This window comes from Haplochromis burtoni, unplaced genomic scaffold (genome assembly GCF_018398535.1).
Source record: "Haplochromis burtoni strain Fernald_Lab_line unplaced genomic scaffold, NCSU_Asbu1 Contig_3, whole genome shotgun sequence".
Classification (NCBI taxonomy): domain Eukaryota; kingdom Metazoa; phylum Chordata; class Actinopteri; order Cichliformes; family Cichlidae; genus Haplochromis; species Haplochromis burtoni.
Window position 1 is genome coordinate 3124689 of NW_024582364.1, and position 24082 is coordinate 3148770.

The following is a 24082-nucleotide window of genomic DNA, read 5'->3' on the forward strand; positions in this document are numbered from 1 at the left end:
TATATATATATATATATATATATATAGTACCAGTGATTTTGTCAGTATTAATGAAGATACTCTACATTTAATATTTTAGAGAATCATCAGCAATTCTATGTATTTGTATATGTTGCTAGGTAAATATGATAAAGCAGTATCCAGTGTTATGCCTGTAAGACAGTAGAAGTGTGAGTTTCTTATTATTCTGTAGAACCATAATACTTTGAAAGTTATATATACACTTTGTGGCCACTACTGTTCATGTGCTTGTTCGTGCATGTAGACATGATGAAGATGAACGGCTGAAATTCAAACCAACCATCAGAATGAGGAAGAAAGTTGTTTTAAATGGTTTTGAATATCACATGGTTGTTGGTGCTGGACAGGCTAGTCTGAGTATTTCACAAACTGCTGATCTACTGGGACACAACCCACACAACCACCTCTATGGTTTATGGAGAATACACGGCATGTTGAACCTTGAAGCAGATGGGCTACAGAAGTAGAAGACCGCACCGTCACTCCTGTCAGCTAAGAACAGGAACACTGCCTGATCTGATAAGTCTTGCTTTCCGCTGCAGCATTCAGATGGCATGGATGGGTCACAATTTAGCATAAAGAACATGAAAGCATGGATCCATCCTGGCTTGTATTAGATACTGGAGGTGGTGTAATGGGGTGGGAGATTTTGTTCTTGGGCCTCTCACTGGCCATCGTTTAAACTTCACAGCCTACCTGAGTATTGTTGCCGACCATGTCCATCCCGTTATGAGCACATTTCCTGATGGCTGCTTTCAGGCGGATAAACTGCCATGTCAGAAAGCTCAGATCATGTCAAACTGGTTTCTTGGACATGATCTGAGCTTTCTGTACTGAAATATCCTCCAATGCGATCAAACTAGTAGAGCACCTTTGGGATGTGATTGAATGGGAGGTTTGAGCACATCATGCTGGTGCTTCGTTGTAGTACACTTTATCTAGTACACTTTGTGTTGTGTTTGTATTAATGCACTTTATGTATTTACTTTATTATGTGGCTTTATGTTTTTTGGACAGATATAAAAGTCATATCTAATGTATTCTAGGCAAAAAGCATATTATCCAGTACGTTTGTCTTGTTTTAAACGGACAGCGAATTTGATGAAGCAATTTCTGAAAAGTCAAAACAAAATCCCTCCCATTGTCACCATCCCATCAGTATTTTATTCACATTCAGGGTTTTTGTTCTGGTTTATTTTTGCAGGAGTATGTTCACTATTTGGCAACAGCACACTGTTGTACATCTCTTACAAGAAAAAGAACGTCCTGAAACCCGCTGAGTACTTCATCATCAACCTTGCTGTTAGCGACTTGGGCCTGACTCTGTCCCTCTACCCCATGGCGATAACTTCAAGTTTCTACCACAGGTACAAAACTTGGCGCCTACTCCTTCTAAATCATTGATCTTTGAGCTATGTCTTTGCTTTGAGCTGTCCTCTTTCTCACGCCCTCCCACACAGGTGGCTGTATGGGAAAACAGTGTGCTCCGTATACGCATTTTGTGGCATGTTGTTTGGCATCTGCAGTCTGACCACTCTAACCCTGCTAAGCATGGTGTGCTTTGTGAAAGTATGTTATCCGCTCTACGGTAAGTCTTCAAAGAGGCTGTTTTTGCTCAGTGAAATGACACGGGATTAACTACCCTATCCCCAAGTGGCTGATTGTTGATTTATCTGTGGAAGGAATTGAGCCCTCTGTAAAGCACTGCACATTAGCTTTTCTTTGTTAAGTGACAAGTCAAAGGGCTGTGCTCAATAAGTACTGCTTGTGATGTTGGTTAACACTGTGCAGCTGGGTTTTCTATTTGGTCCCCATCCCAAAAAAGTGCATTTCTTTCAGTGCCTTAAAAAAAAGTAGGACAATTTAGTTGCTGGGACAAAAGTAATTTTAAAGTATGAGCCTACAAATAGAGATATTCACATTAATTGCTTTAAAATTGTAATATTTAACCTTGCATATTTAAATAGGTGCTTATTTTATTTTCAGTCACTGACAGACATAATATCTGCGTAGTATATAAGGCTGACGTAACATCACTCGTCATTTGATGAACTTAGATTGCTTTAGAGGGCTCATCTTTTGTCTTCTGCTGCAGCTTAATGAGGCCTCGAGTCACCTAACCTCTTTATGTTCTACCTGAGCTCCTGTGGAAATTAGCAGTCTGTATAATTACCCAATGTACTTTTACTACTCCAGTGAAACTGGTACAGCCTACTTATCACCAAACTAAAATAAAAAAAAGACCTGTAAAATGCTGTGGATATGCACAGAACCTTCTCTGGGGACTGAGCTCTCTCTGAAAAATGTTTAACCATTTTCACTTCTTAAGAAACAGGCCATTGCCAATGAATGAGAATAGGCATAATTAGCCTCCTGGAAGGAGAACTGGCATTCCTGTGAGGCGCTCTTTCAGCAGACTGGCTTACAAGCCTGTGTAGAGATTGCAAAAATTTGAACTTCTTCAGGTTGCCTTATGTTATCTTTTAACAGTAGTCCAATCACTGTCTGTCAGTTGCAGAATGCAAAGGAATGCAACATAATAAAAACACCTTTCTTGGAAGTCCAAAAAAGCCATTGGGAAAAGCTAAACACTTGTGAATTCAGATGCAGTTCTTCAGCACTATGCTGTATATTAACTAGATTGTGGAGTATAAGCATCTTAGAGCACACAGAGTATTTTTCACATGGTAAAGCATCATTTACCATACCATCATTTAAAGTATAAAAATGCACTGATCCACAAATGCAGTTGTGTGTCAGTGGAATAAATAATAACTCACATTCACATCATAAAATATTAACACAGTCTGTTTTTACAGGAAACAGGTTTAACTCTGTTCACGGCTGTCTGCTTATTGCCTGTGCCTGGGTCTACGCCCTGCTGTTTGCATGCTCCCCACTGGCCCACTGGGGGGAGTATGGACCAGAGCCTTACGGCACTGCCTGTTGCATTGACTGGCGCCTGTCCAATCAACTCAGCACAGCACGATCTTACACTGTGGCACTGTTCATCTTCTGCTACATCCTTCCATGCTGTGCTATCTTAGCATCTTACACAGGAATCCTGGTCGCAGTGCATGCATCTCGCAGAACTATGGAGCAACATGCATTGAGGCCGACTCACATGAGCAGCATCCAGATAGTTATTGTTAAGGTGGGTTAAGGTAAACTTCAGTTAAACACTTCTGTGGACTCCTTCACCATGTTCTCCCATAATGTGTGTTTATGTGTTTAAATATGTTATACTGAATAATTATACAGTACTCGCCAATCACTAAGTAATAAGTAAAAAATTAAAGATTTAGTCAATTTATTCATACCTGCAGTTTTTTTTCACCTGCACTTTCAATTTTAAATTAAAGTGCAGGAAGACAAAAAAACTTGCATAGTGTGATCACCCAGTTATTGGTGGAAAGGGTTTATGGGTAGCTTATAAAAACACTGCCTTAGAGAGAAGAGTCCTGTTTAGAGTTCCTCGCCTCGATTTGTTGTAGAAATTGCCAGTGACCTCAATATATCTCCCTCATGATGCAGTTTCTCATTAAGAGAGAAGTTCTGGTTTCACTGTGATGGATACTGCTGCCTTTGCTGATTAATCATCATATCCTCTTCTCTGTAAGAACATCTGAGATTCATTTTTAAAAAAAAAAAAACTCATCATGAGGAGTGAGAAGAATGCTTTTTAAATCTTTGTGGCCTCTGCATGTTCTCTTTTAAATACAAACTGTTCATGTGGGGGTATAGTGGTAGATCTCCTCACCCAGCTTTTTTCTTTAAATTTGTTTTTTGTTTTTTGTTTTTCTTCCACCACAGTCTAGAGAGAATGGCAGGGGGTGTCAAAAGCACAAAATTAAATACAGGGAAGGCCAGCAGTGATTGCACAGGCTCACAAAAACACATGGAAGAAAATCTCAAAATGTAAAAGTGTGTCTTCATTTTATTCCAAGGACACCATTATTCAAATTTGTCTTTACAACACATAGCCGTTTGTTTCCAGTGCTGTGAAATAGTATTTGCTCCTCATGATTTTGTAGGTTTTTGTAAGTATTTGTCATACTTAGTGTCATGAAACCAGCTGTGTGCAGGCAGGAGAGAACCCAGAAGCAGACTCACGGAAATGGGACGTAACTCAAAAAACGGCTTTATTTACAGAAAGGGGAAGTAAACAATACAAAACTAAACCATATTTTACTGTTGTTACTGTCTTCCTTTTCTGACATGCTGGGTTACTCTTATGCAGTAATACGACTCAAACCTTCAAGAAAGCTTAGCTTTTGTCTCATCAGCCCACAGTCCAGTTTTCCTTAAAGTCTTGGGGACCAACGAGATGTTTGTTGGCAAATATGAGACGAGTCTTTCTGTTCTTTTTGGTCAGTAGTGGTTTTAAACTTGGAACTATCCCATTGATGCCATTTTTGCCCAGTCTCTTTCTAATTGTTAAATCATGAACTTTGTAACCCTTTCAGGATCTTTTAGCCTGCTTCACTCTGTCACACATATTATATTTAAGTGATACAACCTGTATTTAAGTGATTTCTTCATCCAGTATTCTGACATAAGGTAATGTTTTTCAGATAGTTGGGAAAGTTGACAAGTGTTACAGTTGTGTTTTTGTTTTTTTTTATTAATTGGATTTGGTGAAAAGAAATGTTGAATTACACTTTCTGTGTTCTTTCTCCTGCTAGCTGAGTGTGGCTGTCTGCATTGGTTTCTTTGCGGCATGGAGTCCATATGCTGTCGTATCCATGTGGGCTGCCTTCGGACACGTCGAAAACATTCCTCCCATGGCATTTGCCATGCCAGCCATGTTTGCAAAGTCCTCCACCATCTACAACCCGATCATCTACCTGATGCTAAGACCAAACTTCCGCAGGATGGTATGCAGCGATCTGGGTGCACTATGCCAGGTCTCTATGAAGGGCTGCATCTGCAGCCAGTGCCAAGTAAAGTGCTGCTTAAAGCCAAAGATCAGGGTCAGACTTCGTGCAGTCCACAGACAGACCATTCACTTTGCTTCATCCAACTCCGCTGCTCAACCACCAATAGTGACATTAAAGGGTCAGAGCTGTGAGAAGGGCAAGGATGTGTTTGAGTGCTTCAAACACAGCCCTCAAATATTTGGTGTCACTAAGCCAGCTGCCAGTAGAGAGTTATCACAAGATCGAGACATTCCAGTTCCTCTAACGCACATGCAGGACGCAAAAAGTGAGTGCCGAAAAGAGAAATCCCTTATAGCCACCTCATGGGGGAAAAGAACTTTAGAAACGAATAATTTCTGTATCAATTTGGAGATGGTTCAAAGGCATGCAAAAGTGGCCTGGCCCTGATATTTGTTTAGATTTGTGAGCTTATTCACAAACTGTATCAATATTTTCAGGCATTAATGATACATACCTGAAGTGTTTGAGCAACAAACATGTCATATATTTATTTATGCTTCTTTAACTTCTCTTCCTATTCATGAAAAATGTGCCAAGTTGCATGGCTCGGATGACTTTCTTGGGGGGATTCCACCAACTGAAATAACTTCCCAGGGAAATTTATCAGATACTTTGAAGGTATTCATTCAATAGCGATGCACTTTTTAGGTGTTGCTCTGGGTTTCAGTGCAGCTAAATATGTAAAATGCATTAAAATATTCCTCCACCTCAAACACTCTTCCAAGCACTGATGGAAAAAACACGCCTACATTTCGATTCCACATTGGCTAGGTCAGACGAGTGGAGTCTCTCTGTAAATGTTCAAAATCATCATTAATTCATTTCTACTTTCTAGGCTTTACATATCTAGGATTTGTTGTTCATATTTGACTATTCTTCTGGCTAACAGTGCCCTCCAGTTAAAGGTGAAATTATGCACTCTAAGAGAAGTGCTATGCAAATAGCTGCCAGCCTTTTACTATTAAAATATTAGTCATTTGTTCCAGGTAGAAGAAAAACTTTAGTTTGACCTTTGGAGATTCAGCATGTATGACACACCCAACTTATTACTTTAGCATGTTTGGGAGGCATTTATTATATTATACTACGTATCATTATCCCATAGCAATATTGAGTTAAGCTATTTATAATCATGGCTTTGTGTATAAAAGGTATTTTGTGATTTGCAAGGTAATTGTTTTTCCTTTGATTATTTATCACAGCAGCACACCCCTGTGTATAGATAGAAACTGAGAGTCAGCACTTCCTTTACTGTAACATTACAAACAGTGTTTACACTGACCACTTGCAGGTACTGTAATAGTGGATGGTGCTTTGTGAATTATCTATGTATGTGATCTAGAAAATGAAATATTTGTGCATAATACTGTTTTTAAGTTATTATACAGTCTAACTCAATAACACAAACTTCAAATCAGTCTGAGTAGAGAATACTCAATACTCAATATTTTATGCAACAATATTTTTTTTACTTGTATATACTCATGAGCCACTTCATTAGGTGTATATGTATTCAACTGCTCTGTCATGCAAATACCCAATAAGCCAGTCACATGGCAGCTATTCAATACATGGTCAAGTCAACGTGCTGGAGTTTAAACTGAGCTTGAGAATAGGAGAGACAGGTGATTTTATTTGGTTTACAGAGTATGGTCTGAAAAAGAGAAAGTATCCAGTGAGCTGCAGTCGTTTGGGTGAAAATGCCTTGTCAGAGGAAAATAGCTAGTCTGCTATGAGCTGACATTATGGCAACAGTGACTTCTTGTTAAAACCAAGGTATGCAGAAGAGCATCTCTGAACACTGAAGCAGATGGCCTTATCATACTGTGTGTCGCTCCAGCTAAGAACAGGAAACAGGCTACAATTCACACAGGCTCACCTAAATTAAAAAAATGAAAAACTTTGCATCCATTTATGAGCACAGTGAACCCATCTCCTGATGCACCATGTTAAAAAGCCCAGATCATCTCAAGCTGGTTTCTTGAACATGACAGTGAATTCACTGTATTCAAATGACCTCCGTAATCACCAGATCCCAATCCAGTAGAGCACCTTTGGGATGTGGTTGAATCTTTTCTGTAAAGGTAATGTGAATCTGAATCTGGACAGTTACTCAGGACCAAACAGACCATTTACATAAAGCTTCGTTTTTAGATTCATGGCTGATGTTCCTTTACATGAGGTCATCCAAGGACTCTACAACAACTTCATCTAAATAAAATATTGTTGTTGGGTTTTTTTGCTCCCTCCCATGTTTTTCTTTTATGTCCTGTGTACATAAGTACATAATCAGATAGTCTACAGACCCAGAGAGCACTATTTAAACATCCTCAAATCTGAAACTAAATCTGCATTTGTATGTAATATAAGTATGTATATGTGCCTTTGTAGCTCAGAGCGTTATCACTAAACCATCAACTTCAGGGACTGATGTTCTTTATCTAATAAACTCCCCATAGAAAAAAATTCTGATTTGCAAAAGTACACTAGCACCATGTCGGTAATTCATTAAAAAGTCCATCAAAACACGAGTTTGAATTTCTTTTGGCTTTTTATAGTCTGGATTGCTCAGTTCACTCAGAGATCACTCAGCTCCAATGATTTGACTCACAATTTTTTATTGTTAAAAAAATGACCTGTGTCTCACATCTCACCATGTATCCTGGCAGTTTGCCATATAACTGGCATTGATATTGGGTATGACGGAAAAATAAACACACACTGGGGGCGATCGTGGCTCAAGAGTTGGCAGTTCGTCTTGTAATCAGAAGGTTGCCGGTTTGAGCCCCGGCTCCGACAGTCTCGGTCGTTGTGTCCTTGGGCAAGACACTTCACCCGTTGCCTACTGGTGGTGGTCAGAGGGCCAAGTGGCGCTAATGTCCGGCAGCCTCGCCTCTGTCAGTGCGCCCCAGGGTGGCTGTGGCTACAGTGTAGCTTGCCATCACCAGTGTGTGAATGGGTGGATGGGTGGATGTGTAAAGCGCTTTGGGGTCCTTAGGGACTAGTAAAGTGCTATACAAATACAGGCCATTTACACAATATTTACTTGGAAGGAAAATGTGTTTTTCGGTGACATAAAGTATTGCGCAAAAGTCTCAAGCCACCTGTCAATTCTTTACATTTTGCTAGAAACAAGAGAACAGTGTAGAGCGATTTACTGAAACGTGCAAACATGGAAATACAGTATAGGAGGCAAAAACAGAGTTTATACAATTCTAATGATCTTAAAACCATGACTGAGATAGATTGCTGTAAACATCTGTAAACATCTCACTTGGTACATATTGATTTGAGCCACAAATTTTAAATTTGGACCCACTGATTTTCAACCCAGTTCTTGAGTTTCTTGTGTCATACCTCAGCCTTTTCTCCCCATTCATCTGATGTAAATGCATATTTTTTTAGGCGTGCCACTTCAGTGTTTGTCCTCCATTTATTTAGTTTGCTCATATTTTTTTAAGGACAGACGCCACATCATACTGAGATGTAAGTTTTCAGCTAACTGCTCTTTGGAAATCCCCTTGTTGGTGCAAAAAGCTATTTTATTCCTGTCTAACTGCTTTATCTTTGGTCTTTTTCACAGACCCAGCTAAAATGTGAAAAACAAGAATTTGTTTTTGCTGCAAGTAAAAAAAAGCACATGTGCCTAAAGATACAACTAAAAATAGTTTCTTTCCTAGGGTGTCTGTTATGTGTAGACACAACACTTGCTCGTCCCTTGCGTTAGGTGCATTTCTTATGCTTGAATTATTCATTCTGCAGCGTCAGGTGACTTAAAAAACAAGAAAAACATTCCTCTGAAAGTGGTCAGCTACAATGACTGAACTGAAAATGAGTGAAAAACAGCCCATGGCAAAAGAAACACATAATAAGACTTTCAGAAAGCCTGGAGAGCTACAGCTCAGGACAAATCTTTTCATGCACAATATGAAGAGTGGCTCAAGAATATTGCACAGTACTGCACTGGAGAACGACACACTTAGAAATGAAAGCCTGTTGCTGTTTTAAAACATATGATATAGTGACCGCTCGGGACTAGTTATCAGTAACTAACTTCATAAACATATTTGTCAGAGGATAACAGCTGTAATGAATATGATGAAGAATCTGCTAGACTAAAAAAATCATTCAAAGTTTGAAAAAAAGGAGGGTTTTTTCATACATGGAGTTCTTTTGTAATGCTGAAATGTAGTTTGCATGAAGATGAAGAAAAGACATTTGACATGCAGACCCTCAATATTGTCTCTAACTATACACAGACACACACTCTCTGTCTTTGGCAAGACGCTATAATTCTGACGGAGAGAAAGTAACGTTTCAATCCAAAATGCTTATTATGTTTGAATGAATCACTTCATTAACATTAAAAGAATTGAATCACCAACTCACGCGTACTTTTGCTTTACCGTCATCAGATTAATGATAGCAGTTTGGCTTACTCGTGACAGCAAACGTTTTCATTTGTATTTCATTGTTCCTTATGACGTTTTGCTGATGATGTTTTCAGCTTGTCACAGGCTCATTGGCCTTACCTGTTCTGTGATTGTAGTCATTATGTTTGTGTTGGACTGGAATAAACGTGTGCCACACACCATTTGACAGTCCCTGTACATGAATTCATTATTCTGTTAATGTGCACAAACCCACTGGCTTCTTCATACCAACCAAAACCCAACAACCTCGAAACAGTTCATATTCAAATTTAAACCTTAGCCTGAAATGAATATTTAGAGACTTGTCACCATATAGAGCAATACAAAAATCCACAATTTCATGTTAATATCTTCTTAGCAGGCGAAGCTATATCACAAAGGCATTCAATTTCATCGAAACAGTGTTTAGTAACTTGTCAAAGACTATTTCCTAAGAAAGTTTAAAGAAAACTTAATGACAGTTTTCTTTGCTCACAGAAAACTGACATTAAGCTCTATGTTTATCATTTTTGAAAAGCAGAGAAATGTATTTCAGATGAGGTGATAAGTTTTCAGTGTGTCCACCTCTACTAAAATGATCCTTCAGGCTCAGAGCCATGAGCAGAGTTTATAATTGCGGCCTCCGTAGATGATAAATCAATCAGAGAACATGAGACACGTCAGTTGCTGTAAGGTTTATCCCAGTGAGGAAGATGAATTGCAGATGTCTAGTATTTTCTGGATGACATCTACCTTTATGTTTCCGTCTAGAGCTCGGCAAAGCTTCCCAACTGTACACCCAATACAGCCCTCCTTCATTTTCCAGCGCTCCAGCATCTGGTGCACCATTTCTGGCAGGCCATCACGATAGCAATCATGCTCTATGGTCTCTATATCCACATTGGTCAGACCCAAACGCCGCGCACAGCGCTTCCACTTGGTCCCAATGTTTTCTCTCAGCACGTCCAGGTGCTCCTCCATCACAGCATGGTCCTCTAACGGAAACACAAGATAAATATATTACAGAGGTGCCAGCAGCAACAGAATATGCTGCATCCAGCGAAAGAAAGTAAAGTTTTATGAGGAAGGAAATGCAATATGTTTGTTAGAACTCAAGGAAACACAAAATGCGTTTTGGTGAATACAGTACTGTGCAAAAGTCTTGAGCCACCACTCTTTTATTCGTATCTTGCTTCCAAGGAGCCAGGAGTCATTTTTAAAAAGTGGTCTTGATCAATAGTTCTCCAGGCTTTCTGACAGTCTTTCAAAGTTTTTCTTTGGACACTGGCTGCTTTTTTCACAGATTTTCATTGCATTCCTTGTACCTGACCGTTGTCAGAGGAATCTTTTTTTCTTTAAATAAACCAGTGTTGTGTCTCCACAAAGCTTATTTCAAATTTTATCTCTAGGTTCTTTGTTACTAGCAGTCTGTTCCAAAAACACATCATTTGTTCACATTTTCTCCAGTCGAATTGATGAAAAATGCCAACAAACAGTATTTTTGCACAAAAAGATGTTTCCTAAAGACCTATTCTCTAAAACGTTGGCATATCTTGGCATTAAGGTTAGTGTAATTTAAGATATATTAGAGATAGAGATATATTAGAGCCATTCTCAATGAAGGGAAACCAGGAGACGAGGCTGAGGTATTCCAAATTACACAAGAACTTACTGGAAACCAGTGACAACACTCATATGGAGTGATGAATTCAAATGTTAAAGTTTTAATTCAGATTTTGATCTGCCATTCAATACCATCTGGAAAGCAACAGCTTAATTTGCAACAGCCTGATTTTTCAGCATGACAATGCATTACTGCAGTATAGGCCTACCTGGATAGAAAAACACTGTCATGGATTGAGGCAGTGTGGGATCATCTTGAGAACAGAAGAAAAGGCAGCAAACATCCAAAGAAGAGCTTTGAATGTACTTCGAGAACCCTGGAGAACTACTCCTGAAGAGCTCAGTCAGAAGAATAAAGATGGTAATACCAAATACTGACCTTGTACAAACTCTATTATTGCCTTATATACTGGATTTCCTTTGATTTTTGCACGTTTCAATACATTTCTGCACCTATTTACCATTTTTTTCTAGCAAACCATGAAGAAATGAAGAGTGGTTGAAGACTTTTGCACAACACTGTAACACTATATGCAAAAATATTTCTTTGCTCACAGAAAAACTTAGAAGGGCAAATTAAAGCTTATGGGTTTCTAATGGTCATATGTGACCAAACTATCTATCTCTGGGGTTTGGAAAGATGAGCCAATAAAAATAAAAATCACAACAACGTGTTCAACTACAGCTCTAGTAAATTAAAAGTGCATTTGTGATCTTCAGGCATGAAAAGTTCATAAACAGACAGAAATGTTATGTTTTACCATATTTCTGAATGCCTTCTTTGATGGGAGAGTTAGTTGAGCTGTTAGCAGATACAGATGACAAGCTAAGAGAGGGGTCATAACCTCTGATGCTCATTGTGTTGTTGCTTCCAATCTGAATCCCGCTGGCATTCTGAATGTAAAGGGGTCCTGGTCAGAAAACAAAAACAAACACACGTAAACACAACTGATCCAAAAACAAGGAGATAACACAAAAAGCTGGGGACACCCCTCAGGGATTAGATTCAGAATTTCTTCAAACACTTATGTTTTAATCGTACCCTGATCGTGCATCTGGCAACTCTTTGAAGTGGTCAAAAGATGTCCAGAGGTGAGGTCAGGGGCAGACGTATCAGACACTGGGTAAGTTGGCCAGGACTGCTGCCGGTCGAAGTGGGAGTGGGGATGTTGCTGGTTAAACGCTGACAGAGAGGGTGTGCTCGAAGATATAGGTAAGGGGAATGGAGTAGGTGTGGAAGAGGTCTCAAAGGCACCTGCAGAGGGACGATACCAAGGCTCTTCCTGGTTTGTGGGCCGCAACGGCTCAGCTTTTGTCCAGGAGAGTACAGAAGATTTTTCTTGTTCTGGTTGCCGTGCAGAGTGATCCGAAATGCTGACGTTGCTTCGCAGGAAAGGATTTGCGGTATGGAAGGAGTTGCCAGCATCGGAGTGGTTCTCACAGTTATAACTGCCGTGTTTGTGGTACTGAAGCTCCCGATCCAGCTTCTCCTGCAACTCTGAAGGGCTGTTACTTGCCTTAGCATCTGTCTGAAGATGCCCTGGACATTGTTCATATTGGTTGCCGTGCAGATCCTCGATACTGGCTTCAACTGGCACGGACACACTTCTGTCTGAACTTATCAACGGAGCGGGGCAATCTACAAGTTGAGGAGAGACAGTAAAACAATAAAGCTGCTCAAACGTTTTCAGGATTTCTAAGCAGCATTAAATGTAGCACAGAATGCAAAGGAGGGGATCAGAAAATATACAATGCGTTTTTTTTCTGACGACCGGGTTTATGGAGCACACTCACCTCCTGAAAAACTTTCAGGGCTCACTGATAAAGACTTCATCTTCTCAACAAGATCATCTGGGCCTTCGTATGAATTCTGCAATAATAAATGAATTAATTTTAAAAAACTAAAATTTTAATAACACTGTCATTAGGAAGATATGTTACACTATATATATATAATGTTTGTTTTTATTAAAATACTGCTTAATGTCTGTGATTATTTTAAAAAAAAGATCACATATAGAAAATATTTATTCAACCTTCAGGTGAAGTAAATCTTCCTCTACAAGCGGTTCAAGGTTTTCCATGTAGAAAGGACGGAAGATGTTGTAGGCCTCTGCGAGACATTAAATAAGAGGAAAGAAAACTGACTCAACAAAACTCAACAAACAAAAGTGTTGCATTCACTTTATACACTCACTGGCCATTTTATTAGATACATCTGTTCGACTGCTCGTGAACACCAACAAGCAACTCGATGCATTTAGATGTGTAGACATGGTCAAAATGACCTGAAGTTCAGACTGAGGATGATTTAAGTGACTTTAAATCTAGTGTGTTTGTTGGTGCCAAAGCGGCTGGTCTGTTTATTCCAGAAACTGCTGATCTACGGGAATTTTCATACACGACCAACTTTAAGATTTACATATGAACATGATCTAAACAAAGAGAAAATATTGTTATTGTATTGTATACTATTGATACTAGACCTCAGAGGACAATGGACAGACTGCTTTGAGCTGACAGGAAGGCAACAATTACTCAACAGCAAGAATAATTCACATAACCACTCATTACAGAAGAGCATCTTATCTGAATGCGCAACAAGTCGAGTCTTGTGGCAGATGTGTTAGAGCAGCATAAGACCACAGACTGAGTTCACTGCACTCAAACTGCCAGATCTCAGTCAGACAGAGCATTTGTTGGATGTGGTGGAACAGGAGATTTGCATCTTGGATGTGCTGCTGACAAATCTGCAGCAACTGTGTGATCCTATCGTGTTGATATGGACCAAAATTTCTGGGAAATGTACCTAATGAGTGTACGTGGTTTCATCAATGAGTGCTATTTTGCTTATAATTCACAAATACAAAAAGGAAACCTTTAAAAGTCGGCCGTTCCTCAGGATTGCGATCCCAGCATCTTTTCATGAGCTGAATTATTTCAGAAGGTGTGTCTTCTGGAATAAGATCCTCTGCCGGTCGGTCACCGTTACGAACACACTGGCTGATTTGGTCTTCACTCCTGGCATCTGGGCATAAAAAGATGCTTTCTTTAAATGCTGTATGCAGTGGATATGCTACATCTGGTAATCTTTGGCATGTCATGATATCACAGCTCACTTGCATATGGCTCTTCCCCTGTGAGAATGACCCACACCACGATGGCAAAACTGTACACGTCAGACTTCTCAGTGGAGGGATTATGAATACTCTCCAGGTGCTCCGGGGCCATGTAGCTCAGTGTGCCAGCTCCTCTCACACCAGTCGATCGCCCCATACGGCTCTTCCTGCGAGATTCCTCCTTGGTGAGTTTACTCCACGTCTGGCAGGTGGCCAGACCAAGATCTGCAATCTACAAGAAATCCTTCACCATGACTGTGAATGCCAGCAGACAGAATCCTACATGTGTCATGACCCAGAGAGTGTAATGTACCTTGATGTGAAAATCCTTGTCCACTAAGATGTTTTCTGGCTTGATGTCCTTGTGTATGATACTCTTTTCTGTGAGGTACATCATTCCCTCCAAAATCTCTAGAATGATTCTTCCCTTGATAGATATCGGCACACTGACCTGAAGAACACAGAGATTATAGTGTAATAATGCTTCAGTTCATGATAAACTGACAAAAGTGGAACTCTTTAAGGCGACACGCTATCGATGAAAACCACAAAAGCTGTTTGTTACAGGTATTTATTGATTTAAGCCTACTAACGGTCTCCAGCATGTCCAGAAGGTTGCCTCTGGGGATGAGTTCCATGACAAGAGAGCAATCTCGATCCTCCATAATCACACCCAGCAACTTGACCACTCGCTCATGGTTCAGGCTCGCCATGATCTTTCCCTCCTCCAGTAGCGATTTTTTACTCTCCCTGGAAAATTTGTTAAATGTAATAAGAGAAAGCTTTTGCATAGGAAAACTGACAATGCGAGCATATTCTTACCGACTTCAATAACCCAATTCTGATATTTAAGCATGTGTGGGTGTGCAGTAACAGATAAGTAAGAAATATAGTCTTTAATTCTGTGTTTCTGTTACCATTTATAATCATACAGACAAGCCAGAGCAGTGATTCTGTTTCTAGTGCTACAGAAATACATTTATCATCTTATACTGATAGGGATTCAGATAAAGACAACATTTTTTAAAATTATGTTAAACATTTTTTTGGTATTTGGTGGAGCTGATTGAAAGTACTGAGGCAAGACTTTGGATTGGCACGTGCCTCACAGCGCATCTGAGATACAAACAATAAGCTGACAAGTAAAAATATCAGCAACAATTTTTATAATCACTGTTAATATTTTGTATTTATAAATGCATAAATACAATTCTAAATTCATTTTGTATTTATTTACATGCAGACTGTTATGGGGACAACGCACTACATTTGAAATTTGGTCTCAAAAAATAAAAAGTGAACAGATATTCTTCACAATTTAAAAAAAAACCTAAATAGTTAATAATTAATAGAATAATTAATTCATGGGAAAGAACCGTTTTGTTTTTGTACAGTCCAGGCATGTCTCACAAGAAATCTTATGGCCTTGGATCTAGTAGCTAATTTAGTCTGTGTTCTTAGTGCTAGACTGAGTATCATCCCTAACTTTAAAACTTTACCCTTTATAGGAACGAGTTTTCTTTAAATTCGTGTATATCCGGATATAAAAACTGATTTTGGACTTCTTCGGCATTGAGCTGAATCAACCTGTCTCTATTTCCTTGTTCAAAAGGGAAGTGGTAGTGTCCAAGGTAGTGTCCCTTTTCACAGCACACTACCTTGGTATAGACAACCGTAATAACGAGTACATTCATTTACATACGTGTGTATTCGTCTGTGTTATTATACTTTCTCCACGCTCTAAAAGTGTCTCGCTTGGTTGCGTGGAAAACTTCGCAGGACACATGATTCAAGTTATCGTTGGACGAAGGGGAATACCCTTGGGTAGCACATGCAGTAACATATTACAACAACTACAACAACAACTTACTCGTTGCGCAGACGTCCAGTGTACATAGTCTTTAACACCACCTGGCCCAGCGTCACATGATAACATAAGTAAACTTCTCCAAAACCTCCGTAATCCAGGGGTTCTTTTATAATGAGATCCGTCGACCTCATGTGAAGTGAGGACTCAGGCGCGGTGGCCATCCCTGGGAAGAATTCACAGTGTCACATCGGAAAAAACAAAAAACCTACAGCTCAAACAAAGCCGTGACAAAGCGCACAGGACACAGTTTAATTAGTGAATCGGCTAATCAACATCCGTAACAATCACAACACTGTGACAGAGGTCAGCTAACAACACAGGCTATCCCAAAGTGTCGGCATCTTTAACTGACTTACTTCCATAACTAAATGAATTACTCGGGAAACAAAACTGTAGGGGGAACATATCCATTCACTTCCAGTATCAAACAAAACAGTTACCGAAAATGTGCTGGAAAGGTCCAAGTAAAGCAGTTTATTTCTATTTCCGGGATTTCCTCGACGACCTACTTCAAAAGTGAAAAGCGCAAGATAAAAAGAAAAAAAAACTACAAGCAGGCTTATAAATCGATGACAGAAACAATCCAGGGGTGCTAGTAGATTCAACTATGTACTGTCGGAGATGCCTTTAACACAAAGCAGAAATACGGGATAAGATTATTAATCTTTGTGTGTGTTTACTTGTCTTATCTGCTGTGTTCACATTGTTTTTTCTTTTTCTTTTTCTTTTTTCTTTTTTGCGGGGGGGGCAACACTGCAATTTTTGTCGATCGCTGTAAATCGTTGAGTGTGACGTTGGTGCCACCTAGTGGTGAAAGTCTTTGCAGGAGAGGCCTGTTCATATTTCATGATGGTGACACTGATGAATCGCTCTAGCTGGATCTAAACGGCAGTTGTCATAGGAGGGAAAAAAACGTTCTCATCGAATTAAAAAATTAAGATGTAAGCTAAGCTAAGTTAAGATGAGGACTTTGACGTTTTATTTTGTTTGTTTGCTTTTTTTTTTTTTTAAATAATAACCCCAAAAGACAAGTTAATATGATGGAGTAATTAAAATGAAGCACTGACCGAAAAAAAAAAAAACAAGTTCATTGATAAATTGAATATTTATGCGAAACTAGAGCGGGAAACCACCTGAATTGTAGCCACTGACAATGTGGGCGATGTACTACAAGTAGGCCTACATTTTGGGCAGCCTATCTGTGAACGCCCACACTATAAATTCCTCCTTTTGCACACCAAAGCCACATCAAAGCAGTATCATATTTACCTGGCTCATATTGTCTCCATTTTATTGCCTTGCAAGTTTTTTTCTTCAACTTTTTTCTGTTAATTACATTTATTGGTGGTAATTGACACTTGAGGAGAAATGGAGTGCTCTTACCAACAATTAAAAGACAAAAACAAGCTGGTGAGTGAAATGACTGAATTCAAGCTTAAATTCCACCTACTTATGACTGCTTGGAGATTCACATAGATGACCTTGTTTAGTGGCACAGTATCGGGCAGCGTTCTCATTCAGTTTTGGCGGTTTACAAATGAGTTTAGGTCCAATAGTGTGTTGACTCTCTCTATAAACTCAACTTACTTTATGGCAAAACTACAAGAAGTGATAAAAAATATCTGATGTTGTCTCCTGCCCAGTTTTCTTGTGAATCCAAGTAACATTTTAGATTGATTGATTACTATTAGAGTACATTCACCAGTGTGCAGAGCTCTTAAAAGCAATAAAACTAGGGGAAAAGTATACATACCCTCATGCATAAACCGGATGGGTGGACTGATAACCAGCTCGCATTACTCTGTGTAGTAAGTGCATCACATCTCTGTCGCAGATGCTTTCCTCCCATTCAAGCTGTAGAGTAGAGGCTGGCAGTCACAAGCTGCCCCACATAGCAAAACAACACATTACCAGGAAGTTAAGTGAACTGGTGTCTGCGGTGTAAATGTGCTGTCAATGTTGGGCAGTGGGTAGCAGCACTTCCTGTTGATGTCTTTATCACAGTAATTATCAGTAGAGATCTGACATATGCCATCATTTCTCTGTAATAGCAGCACTGTAGAGTCCCGAGCCTGTCGTTGGTTTCTCAGTGCCTCCTTCAGCAGTCACACTCTATTTCTGTTCAGACTGGTTAACTGCCAGAATGCATCTAGTTGATTATGTCTGCAGCATAGATTAAAGTTTTTTTCTAACCAAACGTGCCTTCATATGTTGTTTGAAAAATCATTTGGATAAGCGCGATTTCTGGAAGAGCCTTTTCAAAGGTGTCACAATAAACGTTGTGTTGTTGGTGGAGAGGGCATCCACACTGGCTGGTCTGTAGGGGAAATCAGTAATATTTACTGATTTTTTAATAAATAAATCAGAAAATATTTTATAATTCACTTTGTTGCAAACAGTGGTTTTCGCTGTGTTTTCAATTTATTTTAGTTACTTCAACCTGTTAGATAAAAGGAATAAAGTCAAGGTTCTCTTGATTGAGGGTGATAAGTCACATTCTATACTCAGCTTGCAGATTCTGTTTCCTGTTTGTCCTGCTTAAAAGCCTTTCCACAGGTGCCATCATTCTGCTGGTGGTAGTGATGGCATCCAAACTGGGTCGTCTGTATGGAACAGAACAAACAACCTGTGGATACTTTGTGTTTTGCTTTGTTAGAAACCGCGATCTTCAGTGTTATTGCACTGTGTTGTTATAATGACATCAAAGGAAATAAAGACAAGTATTTTGTGAGGTTTTGGTTGAAGGTGAGAAGATCCATTCCTGTCTGTCCTGGCTCTATCTATCTATCTATCTATCTATCTATCTATCTATCTATCTATCTATCTATCTATCTATCTATCTATCTATCTATCTATCTATCTATCTCTATCTATCTATCTATCTATCTATCTATCTATCTATCTATCATCTATCTATCTATCTATCTATCTATCTATCTCTGATTCAATATTGATTAAATTACTGAGCTTTTCATTGATTTCTATAATTATATTTTTATGTGGGGCTGTTTAACTCCTCCACACACATCTACTACAGGTCTGCAACGCCCTTTGCGTTAGGAAACTACAGCTCCCAGCATCCACCTCGGGAACCTCGGGCAGCAGTGCTCGGCTCGCTCGGACGCAGACCTACTGCGTTTGCTCCCCTTCAGCGGGTTTGGGAAGGCATCGAGACGCCGGATACGCGTTTTCCAGCGCCGAGGCTGCTGCGTGTGACATTTCTTCCAACTCTTCTCCTGTGAGGCGGGTCTTTCAGCATGGGTAATGGCATCAACAAGGTACGATTTTCCTCTCTTCCGTGCTCCTCAGGTTGGAATTATTGTGTGAGCGGTGCTCAGTGTTTTAAAGATAGGTGCTGGTCATTTTTGGACGTTTCATAGAATAAAAAGTTTGGTTCCTCGTTAACTTTGCAATATTAGAAAATGTAGCATCGCTGTTAGAATACTTAATCACAGCACAGTTCAGTGATCAAACTAGAATTATTTTTGGCATAGTTATTGTTTTTGTTGTTGTTGTTGTTTTAGTTATTATCATTTAGTGCTTGAATATTTATCTATTCAGACCATCAAATGACACAATTTGTAATTATAACTTCATATTTTAGGGTTTCATTTATCTTTGTAGCTGACTGGTCTTTAATCAGTTTGCACCACCTCAGTATCAATCATTGGTTTTTGATATAGCAATCGGTATTCTTTTTCCTTATAGGTCCTTCCTGATTTATACCTGGGAAATTTCAAAGGTGTGTCTCATTTTCTCTTTATTATTATTTTTTTTAAATTGACTTCTTATATGTGTGCAGATATAATAACGCTGTTCGACTGTGCTGTTATGCGTTTCTGTCAGATGCAAGGGACAGAGAACACTTAGCCAGAAACAACATTACACACATCCTGTCGATTCATGACAGTGCAGCTCCTATCCTCCAGGTGAGAAGCTCCCTTTGCCTTATAATGTCTTAGCACCCAGGTGTATCATAGAGGTACACATATTGAATTTCTAATAAATTTTTAAATAGAGTCATCCAGCAAACAAGCTGAGCAGATTGATTGGCTGAGAGCAGTCAGACACCCTCCACAGTTGACCCGGTCTGTCAGGTTGTTCAGGAACCACTGTGTATCAGTAGCTCTTTTCCTTGAGCAAACAGCTCTCATTTCCGTGCGAGTAAAACATACACAGGGGACTTTCTTTTACTCATGTGATTCTTTGGAGTATCATGTAAAATGCCAGTCAACAGCAGTTGGTTTGTCAGTGTGCTGAGTTGTGTGCCTGCGTGGGTTTCAGAGTAGGCGGTTGTTCTTGTCTCAACCAGCTCGGACTATGCGGTCTCTCTTCATTATTCTTTTTTTTCTGGATTATTGATTTTGACGCTTTAACATGTAAAGACACCCCCCACCCTGCCAATGGTACCTCCTGAACAGCAGGGATAGAGAGCACAAACTATTTACAATGAGAGAAATGCAACTGAGAGCCCGAGGTTGGTCTTGTCATGGTTTCTAAACTTCCAAGATCCCATCAAGCATCAGCGGGATAAGTTGGAACAGCTGAGGTTGCCGCAGGACACCAAAGAGTTCCCAGGTCCATGACCTGACAGCTCAGAGCTAATTTAATGGGACAACAGAACAATTAGGCTGGCGTTTTTAGTATAGTGGCTAATCAGCTTTAGTTACACAGCCTGCCCTCACCATAAGCAACACACATCGTGAATCACTGATTGTGTTGGTGTGTTGGTGACATTTATTATATTCTTCATTCTGTTAGCTGATCTGTGTTAAATATTTAGGAGAACGTGACATTTGACTAGTATACTCTGTCCACCAGGAGATGACCTATCTCTGCATTTCAGCAGCTGACCTTCCCACACAAAACCTGTAAGTACCAAATTGTGCAGCACAGCAGCGCGGCACAGAACAATGAAAAGCTGAGGCAGAGTGAGAGAGTACTACATCCATTTGAGGCTTCTTTGTGTGGGTGTCTAAGGTTCATTTTCTCCAAGATAAAGTGTAAATGATATGCTTTCCCAAGCTAAACATTTATTTTCTGACAAGAGCACAGTAACACAAATGGACTTAGCTCTTGGCTCTTATTTTGGTAGGTATGTGTGACGTTCAAATACACGCAGTTATTTCTATGTGAAACTAGAGAAGATGGCCAAGGGTGGTGCTTGTGTTACAATAGTCTTTAATTATATTCACACTAAAAGCAATGACCAATGTCTTGCAGCTAAGTCCTTGAATTATAGCACGATTATTGGCAAATGGTATGCTGGCTAGCTAGCAGAGGTATACACAAACACACCTAGACATGTTCAGTGCTGTGAAAAAGTGTTTGCCCTCTTCCTGATTTCTTATTTTTATAAATGATAGTTTCATTTATTAAGGGAAAAAGTTATCCAAACCCACCTCGCCCAATTGAAAAAATAACTGCCCCTAAAACTAATCACTGGTGTTGCCACGCTTTAGCATCACTGTGGAGAAATGTTGGCCCACTCATCTTTGCAGAATTGTTTTAATTCAGCCACATTGGCGGGTTTTCCAGCATGAAAGGCCTGTTTAAGGTCATACCAAAGCATCTCAGTCTGATTTCACTAGGCCACTCCAAACCCTTCATTTTGACCCCTTCAGAGGTGGACTTGCTGGTGTGTGCATAACTCAAACGTGCTTAAACTTCAAGAACTGACACCCAAAAAGTCATTCTCCTTCATGACTTTTTGGTGGAGAGCAGAATTCATGTTTCTGTCAATTATGACTTGTCGTTCAGGTCCTGAAGCAGCAAAGCAGCCCCAGACCATCACACTACCACCATCATGTTTGACTGTTGCTATGATATTCTTTTTATGAGATGCTTTTGTTAGTTTTACACCAGATGTAACAAATTTAACATGTCTGGCAGTAATCCAGGCTGGATGTGGAGTGAAATTCAAAAAATCTGAAACACATAAGTATGACAAAAACACACAAAGGAACTCAGGAAGGGAGGAAATCTTTTCACAGAGCTGTACATGTGATATGCTACAAATATGCACACATGTGCACCTACCATCTTTAGCACCCCCATATGTCTCATACCTCTAAGGTTTTGAGAACATGACATTTGCTGTTCGAGACCTGTTGCATGAAATATGACACCAGCTACTTGAGATGAACACACCCTGATCCTCATGGGGAGAGGATGAGCAATAGTTTCACATGCCAGTTACAAAAACATTCCCATGCCTTTCACAAAAACATGGCATAGATAAAATAACAGCATATAGTCTGCGATTTTGTGTTGGCATAGCAGTTTTTAGGTAGTCAGGAGCCATTTTTACATTCCTTTTTTTGTACCCCACAGATCTCAGTACTTCAAACAAAGTATTGTTTTCATGCACGAGTCCCGCCTAAAAGGAGAAGGCTGCCTAGTTCACTGGTGAGACCTAGATTACTTGTATCTTTACCTGCAAGCTAGAATTTAGGTTCACTCAAGCTTGAGAGGTGAAATTTGAATAACGGACCTATATAGATTCACTCTGTCTGTCTCAAACAGTTGCAGACATGGTGAAATTTAAATGTAGTTAATTTAAAGCTGGAAAAAAACCCCAGATCACAACAAACAAGTGCACAAATGAACTCATGTGTGACTGCTTTGCAGAAGAGATTAAGTGATAAAAACCTATTCTTGAACTTCCTAAAACAGAGTACAGTAACAAGTCTGACTGCATTGTGTTCGTGTACTAGGGTAGCTGACCAAGTGTTCACAGGGTAAAGTTATATTTGGCTAGACAGAGGGTCTTCTCAGAAATACAAGTGGCTATTTTTAAGAGCTGCTTTTACAATGCCTTCTCTAATTATGAATGCTTAGTCCCTTGTTCATTGCAAAGGCCAAAACTTATTCATTTATTTTATGTATCTCACCTTTACTTTTGCTTGCAGTATAATTGTGCAATAAATTGTGTGCACAGAATACAGAATTATAAATATTCCTGGTAACAAATCTTTTTTTCCAGTTGCTGGACTGGACTTCCTGAACTTATCTTCCTTTTTAAACAAGATGCGCCGTGTTAAATGCAGTGATTACTGTCAGATTTGGACTTTCATTCCACCTTATTACCACCACTACTTCTTTGCATGATAGTTTTATTTGCTTGTGTTATTAATAAACATCTGCACACTCTGAATATTCATCTACATTTTTCTAAATGAGGACAAATCGCTCAAACCAGGACATTGCGCTTGCTTGTACAAATGTAACACGAGCCAGTTTAGACAGAAAGTCATTTGCTATCTACAGTAAATGTGTCATGGGTGAATACTGACAATGATTTATTCATAATTGCTAAATCTTGTAGTGTTTGTTTTCCATCCCGCTCTTCATACAGTTTGGCTGGTGTGTCCCGTAGTGTCACGCTGGTTGTAGCTTACATAATGACGGTGACAGGATTGGGCTGGCAGGAAGCCCTGGCTGCGGTGAAGGTGGTCCGGCCGTGCGCTGGCCCAAACCTGGGCTTCCAGCGGCAGCTCCAGGAATTTGAAAAAGCTCAAGCTGAACAGGTTGGTGGTAACAAAGCCAGCATATTGAAAATGAAGCATGAAAAGACAGGAAGTATACCCTTGCAATTCAAACTGACATCATTGTTGTTGTATATGTAGTAAAATTGCCTACGTTGCTTTTAACAGACTTAACCTTTTCTTCCTATAGTTCAGAGAGTGGCTACGGACAGAATACAAGGAGAATCCTTTTAATGATGAAGCTGATATACGTGACTTGCTTGATCAGGCATCTAAAGTCAAGGCTGAAGCAATAGAAGAACTTGCAAACACCCCACCTGGAGGTATCTGATGAGCTGTTTTGATGAGGTCTCTGGAAGATTATGGAAAGACAAGTTACAGACCCATCTGGAAGTCTGTGTTTGTATTGCAAATGGAAGGATTCTTTAAATATCATGGACATAAAATACTGCAAAAGACTATTCATTATTGTGTACAGTCCACAGTCATTTTTAGTGTTGATTACTTGATGTTCCTGGTACTGTTTTCTTAACTTATAAATGTTCTGAACTGTGTGCTGTTATGATTTCATATTGTCCAATAAAAGTAATGAATTCAAGTGTTTTGTGAG

At 39.5% G+C, this 24082-nt stretch overlaps 3 protein-coding genes across 6 annotated transcripts in view; 2 read left to right on the forward strand and 1 right to left on the reverse strand.

The window, feature by feature from the left end:
• Nucleotides 1-5401, forward strand: part of opn7a (opsin 7, group member a) — a 5935-nt gene extending 534 nt beyond the window's left edge. Inside the window, exons 2-5 of the mRNA XM_005912852.2 lie at nt 1226-1388; nt 1482-1609; nt 2841-3175; nt 4707-5401. Of these exons, the coding sequence (XP_005912914.1) occupies nt 1226-1388; nt 1482-1609; nt 2841-3175; nt 4707-5348 (1268 nt within the window). The 3' untranslated portion in view covers nt 5349-5401. The remainder of the gene's footprint in view (nt 1-1225; nt 1389-1481; nt 1610-2840; nt 3176-4706) is intronic.
• A 3718-nt stretch (nt 5402-9119) lies between these two features.
• Nucleotides 9120-16612, reverse strand: ripk1l (receptor (TNFRSF)-interacting serine-threonine kinase 1, like). 3 transcript variants are annotated; one of them, XM_014332540.2, is made up of 11 exons: nt 16342-16612; nt 15986-16148; nt 14709-14865; nt 14429-14566; nt 14116-14347; nt 13875-14024; nt 13033-13109; nt 12791-12866; nt 12039-12635; nt 11842-11907; nt 9120-10368 (listed from the first exon to the last, which is right to left on the reverse strand). In XM_014332540.2, exons 1-11 carry the CDS (start codon nt 16394-16396, stop codon nt 10070-10072), a joined length of 2010 nt encoding a protein of 669 aa, XP_014188026.1. In that variant the 5' UTR covers nt 16397-16612; the 3' UTR covers nt 9120-10069. The 3 variants fall into 3 exon arrangements, with proteins under 3 accessions (XP_014188026.1, XP_014188022.1, XP_014188024.1); XM_014332536.2 differs by having other exon boundaries at nt 11758-11907; nt 16342-16611; XM_014332538.2 differs by having other exon boundaries at nt 11758-11907; nt 16426-16610.
• Nucleotides 16613-19062: 2450 nt separating this feature from the next.
• On the forward strand, nt 19063-24070 carry dusp22b (dual specificity phosphatase 22b). 2 transcript variants are annotated; one of them, XM_005912671.3, is made up of 7 exons: nt 19068-19263; nt 19694-19727; nt 19832-19914; nt 20807-20856; nt 22319-22393; nt 23343-23514; nt 23663-24070. In XM_005912671.3, the coding sequence occupies exons 1-7, from the start codon at nt 19243-19245 to the stop codon at nt 23801-23803; spliced, it is 576 nt and encodes a 191-aa protein (XP_005912733.1). In that variant the 5' UTR covers nt 19068-19242; the 3' UTR covers nt 23804-24070. The 2 variants fall into 2 exon arrangements, with proteins under 2 accessions (XP_042075407.1, XP_005912733.1); XM_042219473.1 differs by lacking the exon at nt 19832-19914 and having other exon boundaries at nt 19063-19263.
• The last annotated feature ends 12 nt before the right edge of the window (nt 24071-24082 follow it).